At 41.3% G+C, this 16,133-nt stretch overlaps 1 protein-coding gene across 2 annotated transcripts in view; it reads right to left on the reverse strand.

The window, feature by feature from the left end:
* KIF13B (kinesin family member 13B) overlaps positions 1-16,133 on the reverse strand; it is a 194,428-nt gene that overhangs the window by 116,508 nt on the left and 61,787 nt on the right. For both annotated transcript variants that reach the window (XM_021665164.2, XM_064368766.1), the window contains exons 3-6: positions 11,741-11,753; positions 6,855-6,915; positions 4,131-4,223; positions 2,063-2,243 (exon numbers count right to left, since the gene is read on the reverse strand). In XM_021665164.2, coding sequence (XP_021520839.2) covers positions 2,063-2,243; positions 4,131-4,223; positions 6,855-6,915; positions 11,741-11,753 — 348 coding nt within the window. The remainder of the gene's footprint in view (positions 1-2,062; positions 2,244-4,130; positions 4,224-6,854; positions 6,916-11,740; positions 11,754-16,133) is intronic.

Here is a 16,133-nt window from a genome sequence, read left to right on the forward strand (position 1 = left end):
CTTGAATGAAAAAATGAAGTTTTCTCAAATGGTCTTTGACCGAAATGAGATCACCTTTAGAGTTTTTAATCCATTTACTCTGAATCTTCAGAAACTGAAAAAAAAATATTTCCCAGAAATTTTCATTGGGGAGATATAGCAGCAGCTTACTGACCACTTACTGTATGCCAGCAAATGTTCTAAGACCTCAGGTGTATCATCCCCGTCTACCTGCACCACAGCCCTCTGAGGTAACTGTATCCTATCATTTCCCTGTCCAAGTTCCCTCTAGGTTCACAAGTTAGGCCTGAAAGGCCTAAGAAACCTGCTGAATAGGAAACAAATAGAGGACCTAGATGCAAAGCTATTCAAATTCCAAGCTCTTTGGAATTTGCTGTTAATTAATGTAAGTAATTACTGTAAGTAAGCTGTTAATTACTAACCTATACACAAGACAAACATAGAAGAAATTACTAAAGACTGCACACATGCAGATAAGTTCAAAAGATGCCATACAAGCACCTTGGATTAAGCACAAGAACGAACAGATATTAAGTCAGTCAGCTAAGAATTTCTGGAAACAGTAGTCTGGGCTGGATCTCAGAAAAGTGATGACCTTCGTACAGGTCAAAGTCCAAAAAAAAAAAAAGTATTCCAGGCAGAACAAAAAAAAAATATGAAAGGGTATAATATTAAGTAGGATGTGGGAACCTGGGCTGTAAGGTACTCTCTGGCCTATTTGTTTTGGAACATTTTTTATTTCTTATTTCTTTTGAAACAGGATCTCTCGTCCTGTCACCTAGGCTGGGGTACAGTGGCACGATCTCGGCTCACTGAAGCCTCAAACTCCTGGGTTCAAGCAATCCTCCTGCCTTGGCCTCCTTTTGTTCCATGTTGACTTCTGTGCATCCTACTCTCCGACCACACTCAACTGCTGGATCATTCTCCAAAGGTGATTAATTTACACCTTCAAGGTGTGGCAGAGGTTGTTCCCTATGCCTGAGTAGTTCTCACCCAACTTCCCAATGGACAGACTTCCCACTCAGCACGAAAGTTATCAAGGAAATACACTCTGTAGAGTCTTCCCTTCTCCTCAGAGCAATATCAGTCATGGTCTCTTTGCTCTCTAATTTGTAGAAGCATCCTTCACAAGTTAAAAGCAGATTACGGTGTATTTTAATTATTTGTTTACAAAACTCTCATTCTGTCCACACTGTGAGCGCTTGCATAGTGCCTGCAATATAATGATCACTCAGTAAATGTTTGTTAAGTAAAGTTTGTATAGAAGCACTGAGCATCAATTCAATCTCCCTGTGAGAACCCTGAAGATTATCATCTTGGTCAATGAAAACTGACAACAGAGAGGAGCTGAGGGTTCTGTTTGCTCTTGACTGAGAGTCACTAAGATTCACTGCCTCTAAGATCCTCCTTCCTTGATCATCTTCCTCATCCAGCAAAACTAAATGTCCTCCTGTTGTCCTCCAAACTTTCTGTAGGCCTCAGCTTATTTGGCTCTTTGACCTTCCTAATACTGTTTTTACATTGACAAGCCACAAGCTGTGGTCATTATCTCCTTCTCTCTCCACTGTTGTGCTTCCTTAAAATCTGAACTCGAAGAAGTCTCGGTGAATGAACAGATTTCTAGGATACCTCGCACTTCCTCACTGAGCTACAGCTGTAGAGTCAAACCAGCATTTGTGAAGGCCTCCTAAGACTTCTGACACAATTCTCTTTCAAAGTCTGTGCCATGAGATCAAGGGCACTTTTTTTTGTTCCTGAGAATCTTTAAAAATTCACTGTCCTTAAGACCAGGTTTCACCTCTCTAATTATGCCTTTCCCTCACCTCACAGCCTGAAAACAAACAACTGAATTCCACCTGAAATGTCTTGGTTTAAAAAAAAAAAAGAACTCGAGTCCAGGAGTCCAAGGCTGCAGTAAGCTGTGGTCGTGCCACTGCACTGAAGCCTGTGTGACATAGTGAGACCCTGTCTCTAAAAATAAATAAATAAGATTTGCACTTAAGCCTATTTAAGTCTGTTTTAATTCACAAAGCTAAAACACTGAAGTCTGAAAGTCATTTACCCTTTGGGATCAAGGAGGTCTCGAACTTTTTCATTATAAATTTCCATGTAGGACACTTCTACTTTAAAACTCTGCTCTTCATTTTCCTCTTTCTGAGTTCGTTCGAAGAGTCCACTGCAAAGTCTTGGGATTAATCCCGGTTGGTCAGCTGTGCCCATCATGGTATAAGATTTTCCAGATCCTAAAAAAATGGAAATCAGAGTTACTATTGTCTCTTTGAGAAGTGAAATACATAACCCTCTTTCTATTGCTCCTAATAAATTACAAACACTTAGCAAAATACCAAAATGCAGTAAGAAACATACCCAAATATAATGAGAACAAGTACAGAAGCTTTCTTTTTTTTTTTTTTTTGAGGCGGAGTTTCGCTCTTGATACCCAGGCTGGAGTGCAATGGCGCGATCTCGGCTCACCGCAACCTCCGCCTCCTGGGTTTAGGCAATTCTCCTGCCTCAGCCTCCTGAAGTACAGAAGCTTTCTTACTGCACATGCAAACGTGAAAAGCAACTGTCCTTTAGAAAGAAAAATAAACTTCTTTTAACATCTTCATACTTTTAAAAAATACCTAAAACAACTGAGAAATAGTGAGGTGTAAAAGTTTTCTGAAATAAACTGGAAGAGCCATGTTATTAATACTATCATGCCTGCTCCCAACTAGTGATTACTGCACAAAAAATACAGGTTCTCCCTCTGGACCCCAGAGCAAATTAGCTCACTACCCTTTCACTCTAGTGTGGAAACTAAAGAATACTCTTCTTTTTCTTACATAAAATTATTTTCTCGGCTGGGCGCGGTGGCTCATGCCGGCTCACTCCTGCAATCCCAACACTTTGGGAGGCCCAGGTGGGTGGATCACCTGAGTTCAGGAGTTCAAGACCAGCCTGGCCAACATGTTACCCCATCTCTACTAAAAATACAAAACCCTATCTCTACTAAAAATACAAAAAAAATTAGCTGGGCATGGTGGCAGAAGCCTGTAATCCTAGCTACTCAGGAGGCTGAGGCAGGATAATCACTTGAACCTGGGAGGCAGAGGCTGCAGTGAGCCAAGATCATGCCACTACACTCCAGTCTGGAAGACAGAGCGACACTATTTCAAAAAAAAAAATTATTTTCTCCATTGTAAAATACAAAGAAAATTTAGAAAACACAGGAAAATAGGAAAAACTTACAGTACCATAGTCCTACCACCCTAAAACAAGTAACTATTGATACTTAAGTATAATTCCTTTTGTTTTTAGTAGCAGTGTTTTTTCAAATATGCTTTTAAACCTACAAGTTGCTGCTTTTTGTCACACACCATTTTATTGTTATCATAATACCTAAAGCTAATATGCCACACTTCGTAAGTCCCAGGACTTTTGTAAAAAGTTTGCACAATGTGAACTCGTTATGACAACCCTACGAGAAGGTCTATGATCATCAGCCTTTGCAGGTAAGAAGACTGAAGGGCAGAGATGTTAATTAACTGCCCAGGTCTCTCCGCTGGCCAGCTGCAGGGGCAGGACTGGAGCTGTCACTGCCTGGCCCAGCTTTCTGCTCTTTCAGCACGACACACGAGGCTTCTTGGAAACATCCAACACATTCTTCTGTGAGAACATTTCTAGTTAGACAAGCTGTATGCTTTACTCTTACAAAAGTAACTAGTTTACTTCAAATAGATTTTCTTTTCTTGACCACAGAAATGCAAAAGCCAGAAAGTTTATTAGTTTATACTGTGAAATATTAACAAGTACGTTCTTTTTGGTATTTTTTCTGTTATGATTCTTAAAGCCTTAAAAAAGCACGATGTATGGGCATGGCTCATAATATGTTCAACAGTCATAGCTCTGTATTTTTTTTAAAACACAACCCAGCCAGTGCCTTGTGAGAAAAATGAGTAAAGAAAAAAAATCACAATCCTAATTTTATTATATCCATTTAAAAACAATGTTATGACTACTTTCAACATCTACAGTACTTTCTGAAAACAAAAATAACAAGGAATCATCAATGTTACTTAGTAAAATAAACATGGTTCTATTTTCTCTTTCACTGACGGTTGTTTACGTGATTTCATGTTATTTACCAGTCTGTCCATAGGCAAAGATACATGCATTGTAGCCATCAAAAGCATTCTGCAGGATATTTTCCCCAAGGCACTTGAAAACAGTATCTTGACCTTACAGAGAGAGAATAACAGACGATATTTTTAGCCAAAACTACATATGAACAATTCACAAAACAAAAACAAACAAAAATCTCCAAAATGTATAATCAGCTTATTTATCTTCAAACAAGATTTTTAAATTTGATGAATGCTCCCAAATGGCTTATGCCTCCCAGGTTATTTCTAGTTAGTACATGATGGAAAAATTAGTGAAAAGCTCCCTGTACTACATACATGAATAAACACTACTAAGAATCCCCTGCAATGCAGAGCCAACAAGCTGCTCACTTTATATTCAATGATTATAAATATCTGAAATTTGTACTTGGGACCCAGGTGTACCTGAATTCAACTAGGTACCACTCAGCCAATGCTTTTATTCGGTGGGTACCAGAGTTCAAATAATCAAATATACCAATCCCCTCTCCTTTTCCTCAATGAAAAATTCTAATTACAGGATCTACAATACATACCAGTTAGGCCCTCAGCTTTCAATCACGGACATAAAGAATAGAGTCAAGCTCTCCCCGACAGGCCAGATGAGATATGTCAATAGTCAGTAATCGAATGTGAATCTGACAAGTCACCCTACCTCACTTAGTCTCAATATCCCTACGGAAGAACTGGATGCTTTTACGTTAAGACAAGGATATTCCAGTATGTCTCACTTCCTAGTTTTTTTTGTTTGCTTTTTACCAGTTAACTTACCATACATACTTCTGATACTGTGCCATCTAAACCAAATGAATCTTAACTACAAAACAGGCATACTGTTCATCTTTCTCCTAACAGAAGCCAGAACAGTATGATGCTTAATATTTAAAATAGATTGTTTTAAAACAGGTGATAAAAGCAGTTGGGAAAAAAGGCAATCAAAGGCTGTCACTGTAGTCCTAAACTTGTGGTGAGATCGGGCTTGAGGCAGTCATCATTTAGAAGAAAAACAGAGTAACAGACTTCCAGAGCAAAAAGAAAACTGAGAGAGAATATGGTATATTCTTCTCCGTCAGAGAGAAAACGGAAGCTCTGACAGGTGAGGTGATTTACGGAAAGGCGCAGAGGCGGTGAGGAGCCTAGGGTTCCTCTTCTCCTTGGCCAGTGCTCCTCTTCTATCACTATGTTATCCTGCCTCTCCAGCCCAGTCTCAGGCCTCCAGGGCAATCTAAGGGGCAACCGTGTGCCTCATGTAAGGCCTGGGGCGTGTGAGTGTGGAATAACCACTGTGTGCACTAGTCATGTAGTATGAACTTATACCAAGAATGGCACATGGTGATCTCCCATTTTCCAATCAACATTAAAAACTCTAATAGCAGACGGGGTGCGATGGCTCACACCTGTAATCCCAGCACTATGGGAGGCCGAGGCAGGCAGATCATGAGGTCAGGAGATTGGGACCACTCTGGCTAACATGGTGAAACCCCGTCTCTACTAAAAATACAAATCAGCTGAGTGTAGTGGCATCACGCGCCTGTAGTCCCAGCTACTCGAGAGAGTGAGGCAGGAGAATTGCTTCAACCTGGGAGGCTGAGGTTGCAGTAAGCCGAGATCACGGCACTGCACTCCAGCCTGGGCAACAAGAGTGAAAACTCCGTCTCAAACAAAAACCAAAAAAAACTAGTAACACGGGAGGGTATTGTCTGTCATTTCTAAAGTTATGCAAAATAATCTTGCAGTAATCATATATACCCTACGATAACTATGCAGATATAGGTTACCATCCACATGTCGCAGTCTTTTATATTGCTGGGGCACTTTAGGCCTCAGGAAACAATCTGATCTTCTCCTGATCTCCTTTTACCTGCCTGAGGCGAGACTCTCATCGGATTGTGGGTCAAGAGCTTCTCATTCCACAAGGTCCTGCACTTCATATCTTGGAGGAAGGAATGCTACATAGAATGCCCAAGAAAAGTCTGAACAGACAGGACTTGCTGTGTTCAGATCGTGCACTTTTTGTCCAATCACATTTCTAAATGGTTGACAATCATGCCTATGTAAGGAAGCCTCCATAAAAACTAAAAGGACAGGCAGGGTTGAGAGAGCTTCTGGATTGCTGAACACACAGAGGCCAAAAGCAAGGTGAGAAATCCACACGCGAGGAGGGCATGGGCCACCTCCACGGGGACAGAAGCTCCTGTATTTGGGACCCTTCCAGACCCCACGCTCTCTATCTCTTCATCTGGCTGTTTGTGTCCTTTAAAAATAATTCCTCATGATAAACCAGTAAACATGAGTGTTTCCCTGAGTTCTGTGAACTGCTCTAGCAAATTAATCAAACCCAAAGAGGGGGTTGTGGGAACCCCAATTGGAAGCCAGTCAGTAAGAAGTTCCAGAGGCCTGGACCTGCGCTGGTGGGAAGGAGGGCACAGTCTTGTGGGACTGAGCCCTCGGTCTGTGGACCTGACGCTGTCCTCAGGTAGACAGCATTGGAACTGAGTTGGAGGATGCCCGGCCACTGTCTGCTGCTCAGGGTGCAGGGAAAATCCCCCCATATTTGGTCACATTAAGTTATCTTCTATGCCAATCATTGTTATTGTGGTGTGAGAGCAGAGGAAAAACACAGTTTGGGGGGTCTGCCAAACAATCATGTACAGGAAAAAAAAATACTTAACACCCTGTAATTGACAGGATGCTGGATTCTATTACCTGCATACTTTTCTTTGACAGATTCATCCATAGACCAGAAACAATGATCATAAGCAAAAGCCTGTTGAAAGTAAACATAAGTGTGCATTAAGAAAAACAACGTTATTTATAATATCATAACGGATAGAATTGTTCATAATAGTGAAATAAAACAACTTGTCATACACTGAGAATTAATTATGTATGTACAGGCTTACAATGACAACTAGACATCCTATAGTTGATATTACACTATATTTTACATGGAAAACTATTCACAACGTTAAGTGACAAAAGAGGTTACAAAACAAAATGTGTCATAAAATGGCTACTGCACACACACTTGCACCTACAGTCACACACAGAGAGTTACAGCTATAAAGTTTATTTTTTTGCAATGAAATTAGTGATCTTTGTTTTCTTTATACTTTTATATTTTCTCATTATTTTTATTTTTGTGGTCAAAGAAAAAGATTTTTTTAAGTAATAAAATTTAAAGACGCTCACTACAGCATGTCCAAAATGGCTTAAAATAGCAGAATGTTTAAATAAATTATAATATGCCCATTTGCAAGTATAGATTTGAGGGCATAGAAGACTTCTGATGAAAAAAGTTTATGGTAATGAAAAAGTTATAAAAGTCTAGAGTATATTCCCTATTTGCATAAAAAAACTATATGCATAAAAAGCAGGTAGAATATATATTAAAGTCCTACTCGGTGAGATCTTACAGATGATCTGTTTTGCCCTTTTGCCTTATCACCACTTTCTAGAATATCACATAGTTCTTCTGCACTGTTTTAAAAGCTTCTTTTCCCTAATTATTTCTTTTTCTTTAAACCAACGAAGCAAAGGCAAATTTTTCAATGACTGCATCTTTCACTCTTTGGATTTCTGCTAGTTTCATACTACTTATTTGTGTTTTGTGATTTTCATCTCCTTAAAGATTTTAAGTGCAATTGTTTTAAAATGTATTTCGTTTGATATTTTGTCACTCTCCCCCACTTTGGGAGTGTGCTGCTATGCTTCCTGATGATGGTTTGTATGCTAGCGTGCAGGAACATCTGAGCAGGGAGTGTGCATTTTATGGTTTACACAACTGCTTCTTTTTTCCTCTCTTGATGGCCACCTTTCCATGACTAGTTTATGTTGTTATTTCCAACACTGAAGCCCAGATTTTGGCCTTCTCAAGGCCCAATATCTCTATCCCTTCCTATTAACGCAGACATAAGCTCACTGTTGGTGGCCAAACACTGACTTGAAGCCTTCATTCACAGAGAAGCCTCACCCAAATCAGTTTTCAGATGGTGAGCTTGGCTCCAGTCCCCAACCACATACCAGGGCCCCCATCAGTCGGCCAGAGTTGAACTTCCAATCACCTCCAGGTGCCTGGCCTGATTCCAAAGTCCAGGAATGTCACTTCAGCCCCTGATTACTGCTGGTCTTTAAAGTTATATATGTTGTTGTTGTGTTTTTCTAATTTTTTGTAGAGATGGAGTCTCACTATGTTCCCCAGGATGTTCTCAAACTCCTGGCTTCAAGCAATCCTCCAGCCTTAGCCTCCCAAGTACTGAGATTACAGCTGTGAGCCACCATGCCCGGCCATTATATGTTGTTTTTGAGTATGATATGATTTTAACATGTTAAAATATGTTATCTGTCCCAGCTACTCGGGAGGCTGAGGCAGGAGAATTGCTTGAACCCGGGAGGCGGAGGTTGCAGTGAGCCGAGGTCATGTCACTGAACTCCAGCCTGGTGCCTGGTGACGGAGTGAGACTCTGTATCAAAAAATATATATATATGTTATCTGTCCCTGCTATCATTTTGGTGTTGGAGGAGAATGTCTCTGTGTGAACTCACAAGATTATCTGGACCAGAAGTCTAAAGACTAATTTTTTTTAAGAAAGAAAATTAGGTTAAGATGGTAAATTAAGAATGAATACTAATATCCACTGCCCTGCTAAAATTAACTCAAAATAACAGGGGGTAGGGGAAATGGGGAAAAAGGGATGGGTAGGGGTGGAGGGGCGAGAGGAACAAGTTTTTGAAAGCAAGAGTGCTTGCTTGTGCCAGGGTCAGAATTGAGAAACTCCTAAAAAAATAGTTCCCGTGAAACTGACGGGGGTAAGGGTGGGGCCGACAGGGAGAACACAAGCTGTGAAGCCAGTGAGCAGTTCTGGGAGGTACCAGGAGGACAACCAAAGGGGCAGGGGGACAACCCTGGCAGCAACTGAGAGGATGACTGGCTCAGCACCTCTGGACAGGTGAGGGTCCGCACATCCATGTCTCTGTGTCAAACAGCAGGCAGGAGAGACACCTGTTCCCTGGATGGGGCAGTGAGGAGGAAGCGAGGCCAGGGAGTGAAAGCAGATGTCAGGGAGTGACAGGGAGGCCAGGAAGTGACAGCCCCCGAGAGCCCTTGGGCCCAGAAGATGTCATCTGGCTGCAGTGCTGTGTCCCACACTGCTCACCCTCCATGTCTTTCCAAAGCTAAACATACATCTATCAGCAGTGGTGGCTCACTAAGCCATTTCCAACCAGAGAGAAGCCAAAGGAGGAAGACAGAAGATGAACCCAAAAGGACCAGGCCTCACACTGTTTGGGAGCAGCTGCCTTGCAAACTCCATGTGTCACCCACGGTGAGAACCATTACAGCAGAGTAGGATTACATAAAATGTGGAGGTCAAACCAAGTTTCTCTCACTCTAACTTTCCACGCTCACCTCCACAATTTTATTTAATGCTGTTCTTAATAAGGCTAAGTAGAAACCATCCCGATTCTTTCTTGTAAGCTTAGTTCTCACTTCAAAAGCCCTGTCACCACACATGTAGACAGTCATCCCTCAGTATCCTGAGGGGGACTGCTTCCAGGATCTCCCATGAATAATGAAATTCGAGAATATCCAAGTCCCTTATAGAAAATGGTGTAGTACTTAACATGTAACCTGCACGTGTCCTCCCCTATACTTCAAACCATTTCTAGATTACTTAAAACACCTAAGACGATGTAGATGCTAGGCCAATAGCTGTTATACTGTACTGCTTTTTAAATTTTTATTTTTTATTGTTGTGTTATTTTTCCTTGTTTTTCAAAAACTATTTTCAATCCATGGTTGGTTGAACCCACAGATGTGAAACGTGCAGATAAAGAAGGCCGTCTGTATATTTATCAGAGATAGGCTCTAAATGGCACTCTCCTGTCCACTATTATTGGGTTGTTTTTTTTTTTTACTTGTCTTTCTTTTATGGATTTCTTTAACTGACATTTCTTATTCCCAATTTGAGTTGAGAGGCTATAACCAAAGTAACCATAACTGAGCTAAGCCTGTGTGCTCAACACTGTTCAAAGGAACCTAAGGAACAAAGAAGGTAAGCACCTTGCAGCTAGCAGGTGGGACAGCTGGGATTCCAGCCACATCTGGCCCTAAGCTCCCTCCTCTGCACCGCTAGCCTAGCCTAGCTCCATTCCCCACTATGAAAGTGCCACAGCCTGGCACAAAGTTGGGGACTAATAAACACTTACTTCTTCTTTACTACAGCACTAAATGGTCCTCTTTAAGGTTTAGCAATTTTGTAAATTATTACAGGTATCTATCTTCCAGGCAAAGATTTCATAAAGCAGACAAGTAAACACTGTAATGAATTCAAATAACACAGAAGCAGAAAGGAAAGATCAAGGTCCCTCCATTCCACAAGTATACCTTTCCCCAGAGGTAACACTGTGGTGTTTAATCTCCCATGTGTTTTAGTCAGTCAACATTTTCTCTAATCATGCAACTGAATCAAATAAAACATGAACAATTTGTAAATCACCAGGCAATGGTTCCTTCATATCTTCACTGCAACCTCCAGCCTCTGCACCAAAAAAATTTAAAAAAACAGCCGGATGCGGTGGCCCAAGCCTGTAATCCCAGCACTTTGGGAGGCTGAGGCAGGTGGATCATTTGAGATTAGGAGTTAAAGACCAGCCTGGCCAACATGATGAAACCCTGTCTCTACCAAAATACAAAAACCAGCCAGGCGTAGTGGCAGGTGCCTGTAATCCCAGGTACTCAGGAGGCTGAGGCAGGAGAATTGCTTGAACCCAGGAGGCAGAGGTTGTAGCGAGCTGAGATTGCGCCATTGCACTCCAGCCTGGGTAACGAGCGAAACTCCGTCTCAAACAAAAAAAAAAAAAAAGAGAGACCCAAACAAGCCATGTCTATAATAAACATTTTAGCAATAATAATAGAGAACTGAATTACAATTCAGCCACAGACTCTAAAAGAAAAAATCCCAAGAATGGAGATAAAAATCTACATCTCCTGGGCATTCCAAGTGACTTCATGGTCAGTTAAGAAACATAGCCTAAGTGCCCACTTCAGCAGCGCTCCATATTCCCCAAGAGACAGAGGTGAAAAAGTACGTTCCCTTGAGGTGGCTGTGGCCTCACAGATTTCTGTTGGCTGGGAATGCACCCCCAGCTGTCTCAGAGCCAGGAGGATGAGTCGGCTTTGACCTCGGTTTGGAACTACCAGTCTTGAGCCAATGTATGGAGGCGGCTTGAAGCCACCCAGGTTTCTGTTGGCCGGGAATGCATTCCTAGCTGTCTTAGGAGCCAGGAGGATGAGTCGGCTTTGACCACAGTTTGGAACTACCGGTTTTGAGCCAATCTATGGCACAAAAGGAATCTGTGTTGTAGCTGCTAGACCGGCCAGAATTGGTCAAAGTGCAAACACAGCTTTTCCATAAACCTCCAGCCCTTTCCAGGCCCAGAAATGGCTTCAGATTTGTGAGTAGGCTGACAGCTTGCATTACTTGTATAATATGACAGAAAGTATTTTCCTTGTTGAGAGGAAAACTTCTAAGAGTTCAAAAATAAGCACATAAGATCTTCACAGGCATCGTATAACAAACCAAGTCTCTTACCTTTGGCTGGCCCCTGAGCTCCCAAGAGATGTCATCATTAACGTGAAAGAAAAGTTAAAAAAAAAAAAAAGTTAGAAGACTCTTTTTGAAGGGTAAAATAATAAACATTATGTAAATTCACAGTAAGAATATAAAATACTACCTTTGAAGCCACGTAGTAATTTAAAGGATAAATGAATGTGTATTAGCTAGTAAGATGGTCTGCTAATCACAGACAACTAACTTGTGTCTCTAGACTAGGAGGAGGACTGAACACTGGATAATTGGAACAGACCTAATATTTCTGCCTTACAGATTTTGCTTTTTGTGTATGTCTTATAAATGTATATTTTTTAGTCTTTTACTTTTTTATCATCTGGTTTCAGTTCCAAGCAGTTTTCTCTGCTTTGAAAAAGCAACAGCTTACTCTCTTATCTGTACAGGCTCTACTACAAAACAATGAGTGCTATTCTGGCTGAGGAAAAAAGTCTAAACTAAAGAAAACAGTAATTTCTTGCCGGTGAGTTAATACAGCTGAGTATCCCTCATCCAAAATGCTTGAAGTGTTTCGGGCTTCCTATTTTTTCTGGATGTGGAAATAATTGCATTATGCTTAATGGTTGAGCATCCCAAATCCGAAAATCCAAATTCCAAAATGCTCCAATGAGCATTTTGTTGGAGTGTCACGTGGGTACTCAAAAAGTTTCAAAATCTGGAGCATTTTGAATTTTCTATGTGGGATGCTCAGCCTATACTTACTGAATTACTCACTACTTATTCCTCTCTGCACACACAAGCACTTCTGGCCTCCTGCCTTCCTCCCACTGAAACTGCCATTCACTGACATCTCCCTCAGGGGACAGGAAAATAACTCAGGGTATCAGCAGTGGAATCCTGAGATAGTTTCAAACTTAGAGAAAAGTGCTGAAAAGTACAAAGAACACCCATAGACCTTTCCCCCAATTCACCAATTGTTAACACTGCCATGACTGCTTTTCTCTTTCTCCTTCCCTCTCTCCTAGGCCCCAGGATTTATATGGATAAATACACACACATATATATTCTTTTTGCTGAACCATTTGAGGGTAACTTGAAGACATGCCTCTTTAACAATTGTGGTGTCCGAGAGAAAGAATCCAAACATGGGTTTGTGGTTTCTGTTTCTGGTTGGACCAGTGAAGCCCCTTCGTCATCCCTCTTTTCTGCTTATCACTAGAGAGAGAAACTAAAAACCATGGCTTCAGGCTGCTAAAAGCCTAAAACAAAACAGAACACCACCACAACAAATTAAGGCAGGTTGGACAAGCTTTTCTAAACTTCCTAACAGTGACCATGTTCATTTACTTAGTAACAGGGCAATACTGAAATCAGACCATTTAAAAGGAAGTACTTTTGAAACCGGAATAAAAGAGGAACAATAATAACTGGCCCTCCTCAGAGGATGAAAACTCCAATTTTCAGGGCCTGAAACCTGAAAGAAAACCGTATATGAAAACGTTTCCTTCCAATTGTCTTCTACCATCTCTTTGTCTCTGTCTCCTAAGACTTTCTTCTGAAAGAAATTTAATACTTACTTGTATCAAATGCTTTTAGACAAGAGCATTAAAACACCACAGAAAGTCTAGCAAATGAGTGACACCCGTCTAAGAGATTTTAGAGTAATATCCAACATGGTGAATACATAAAAGAAAATAATTTCTCTGGAGTAAGAAAGTAAGAGGTGTGGAAGAAGTTCCTGACAAAAAGACATCTGAATCTGACAAAGGGCCGATATCCAGAATTTACAAAGAACTGAAACAGATTTACAAGAAAAAAACAAGCCTGGTCGGGCGCGGTGGCTCAAGCCTGTAATCCCAGCACTTTGGGAGGCCGAGGCGGGTGGATCACGAGGTCAAGAGATCGAGACCATCCTGGTCAACATGGTGAAACCCCGTCTCTACTAATACAAAAAATTAGCTGGGCACGGTGGCGCGTGCCTGTAATCCCAGCTACTCAGGAGGCTGAGGCAGGAGAATTGCCTGAACCCAGGAGGCGGAGATTGCGGTGAGCCGAGATCGTGCCATTGCGCTCCAGCCTGGGTAACGAGCGAAACTCCGTCTCAAAAAAAAAAAAAAAAAAAACCTATTCAAAAGTGGGCGAAGGATATGAACAGACAGTTTACAAAAGAAGACATACATGAGGCCAACAAATATATGAAAAAATGCTCATCATCACTGGTCATTAGAGAAATGCAAATCAAAACTACATTGAGATACCATCTCACGCCAGTCAGAATGGCGATCATTAAAAAATCTGGAGACAACAGATGCTGGAGAGGATGTGGAGAAATAGGAGCACTCTTACACTGTTGGTGGGAGTGTAAATTAGTTCAACCATTGTGGAAGACAGTGTGGTGATTCCTCAAGGACCTAGAAATAGAAATTCCATTTGACCCAGCAATCCCATTACTGGGTATATATCCAAAGGATTATAAATCGTTCTACTATAAAGACACTTGCACACGAATGTTCATAGCAGCACAGTTTACAATAGCAAAGATCTGGAACCAACCCAAATGCCCATCAATGATAGACTGGACAGAAAAAAATGTGGCACATATACACCATGGAATATTATGCAGCCATCAAGAACGATGAGTTTGCGCCCTTTGTAGGGACATGGATGAATCTGGAAGCCATCATTCTCAGCAAACTGACACAGGAACACAAAATCAAACACCGCATGTTCTTACTCATAGGCGGGTGTTGAACAATGGGCACACATGGACACAGGGAGGGGAGCACTACACACTAGGGTCTGTTGGGGGGAAATGGGGAGGAACAGTGGGGGGTGGGAGGTTGGGGAGGGATAGCATGGGGAGAAATGCCACATATAGGTGAAGAGGAGGAAGGCAGCAAATCACACTGCCACGTGTGCACCTATGCAACAATCTTGCATGTTCTTCATATGTACCCCAAAACCTAAAATGCAATTAAAAAAAAGACGTCTGAAACGCGTATACAATGCTGGCAGAAATGTAAATTAGCACAACCTCTCTGGAAAATAGTATAGACATTTCTTTTGTGAGACAAAGGTTTCACTCTTGTCACCCAAGCTGGAGTGCAGTGACAGGATCTCAGCTCACTGCAACCTCCATCTCCTGGGTTCAAGCGACTCTCCAGCCTCAGCCTCCCAAGTAGCTGGGATTACAGGCATGCAACACCACACCCGGCTAATTTTTTGCATTTTTAGTAGAGAAGGAGTTTCATCATGTTGGCCAGGCTGGTCTCAAACTCTAGACCTTAAGTGATCTGCCCGACTCGGCCTCCCACAATGCTGGGATTACAGGCGTGAGCCACTGCGCCAGGCCAGAGATTTCTTAAGAAACTAAAAGTAGATCAACCATTCGATCCAGCAGTCCCACTACTGGTATGTACCCAAAGGAAAAGAAGTCATTATGTGAAAAAGACACATGCATACGTATGCTTATTGTAACACAATTCCCAACTGCCAAGACGTGGAACCAACCTAAGTGCCCACTGACCAGTAAGTGGATAAAGAAAATGTGGTATATATATGCCATGGAACACTACTCAGTTGTAAAAGGAATTAAATCATGTCTTTTGCAGCACTCTTGGATGGAGCTGGAGGCCACTCTTCTAAATGGAGTAACTCAGGAATGGAAAACCAAATATTTCATGTTCTTACTAATATGTGGGAGTTAAGCTATGAGCATGCAGAGGCATACAGAGTGATATAATGGACTTTGGAGACTCAGAAGATGGGGAGTGGGAGGGGGGAGGGATAAAAAGATTACATATTGGGTACAATGTACACTACTTAGGTGAGGGATACACTAAAATCTCAGAAGTTCCCACTATATAACTCATCCATGTAACCAAAAATCACATGTACCCCAAAAGCTATTAAAATAAATAAAATGTTTTAAAAGATACAAACAAGTTTTTGAAAATAAAAAAAAAAAAGATTTCTGAAATACTGAAGAGGTTACTGACATGCTATCATCTTTTTATGGTCTTTACAAACGAAGATTCTCATCAATTGCAGATGGCTTTGTTATAAACCTAGAGGGAGGTAAGAAGAGAATTCAACATGGATGAAAGGCCCCACTTCAGGCCAGGTGCATTGCATGCTACATCACTCCTTTCTCACAATAACTTTGCAAGACACTATTAGGACTCCAGTTTTACAGATGCAAAAAATAAGCCTCAGAAAAGTCAACCCGTTTAGCTCATACTACAGGTTGAACATCCCTGATCTGAAAATCCAAAATCTGAAATGCTCCAAAATCAGAAACATTTTGAGCACCAATGTGATGCTCAAATGGTCATGTTCAAAGGAAATGCTCATTGTATAAGTATAATGCAAATATTCCAAAATCAAAACAAATCCAAATACAAAACATCTTCCAAGC

The sequence above is a fragment of the Aotus nancymaae genome, unplaced genomic scaffold, assembly GCF_030222135.1.
Source record: "Aotus nancymaae isolate 86718 unplaced genomic scaffold, 86718_ANA_hifiasm-v0.15.2.pri h1tg000079l, whole genome shotgun sequence".
In the NCBI taxonomy this organism is placed as follows: domain Eukaryota; kingdom Metazoa; phylum Chordata; class Mammalia; order Primates; family Aotidae; genus Aotus; species Aotus nancymaae.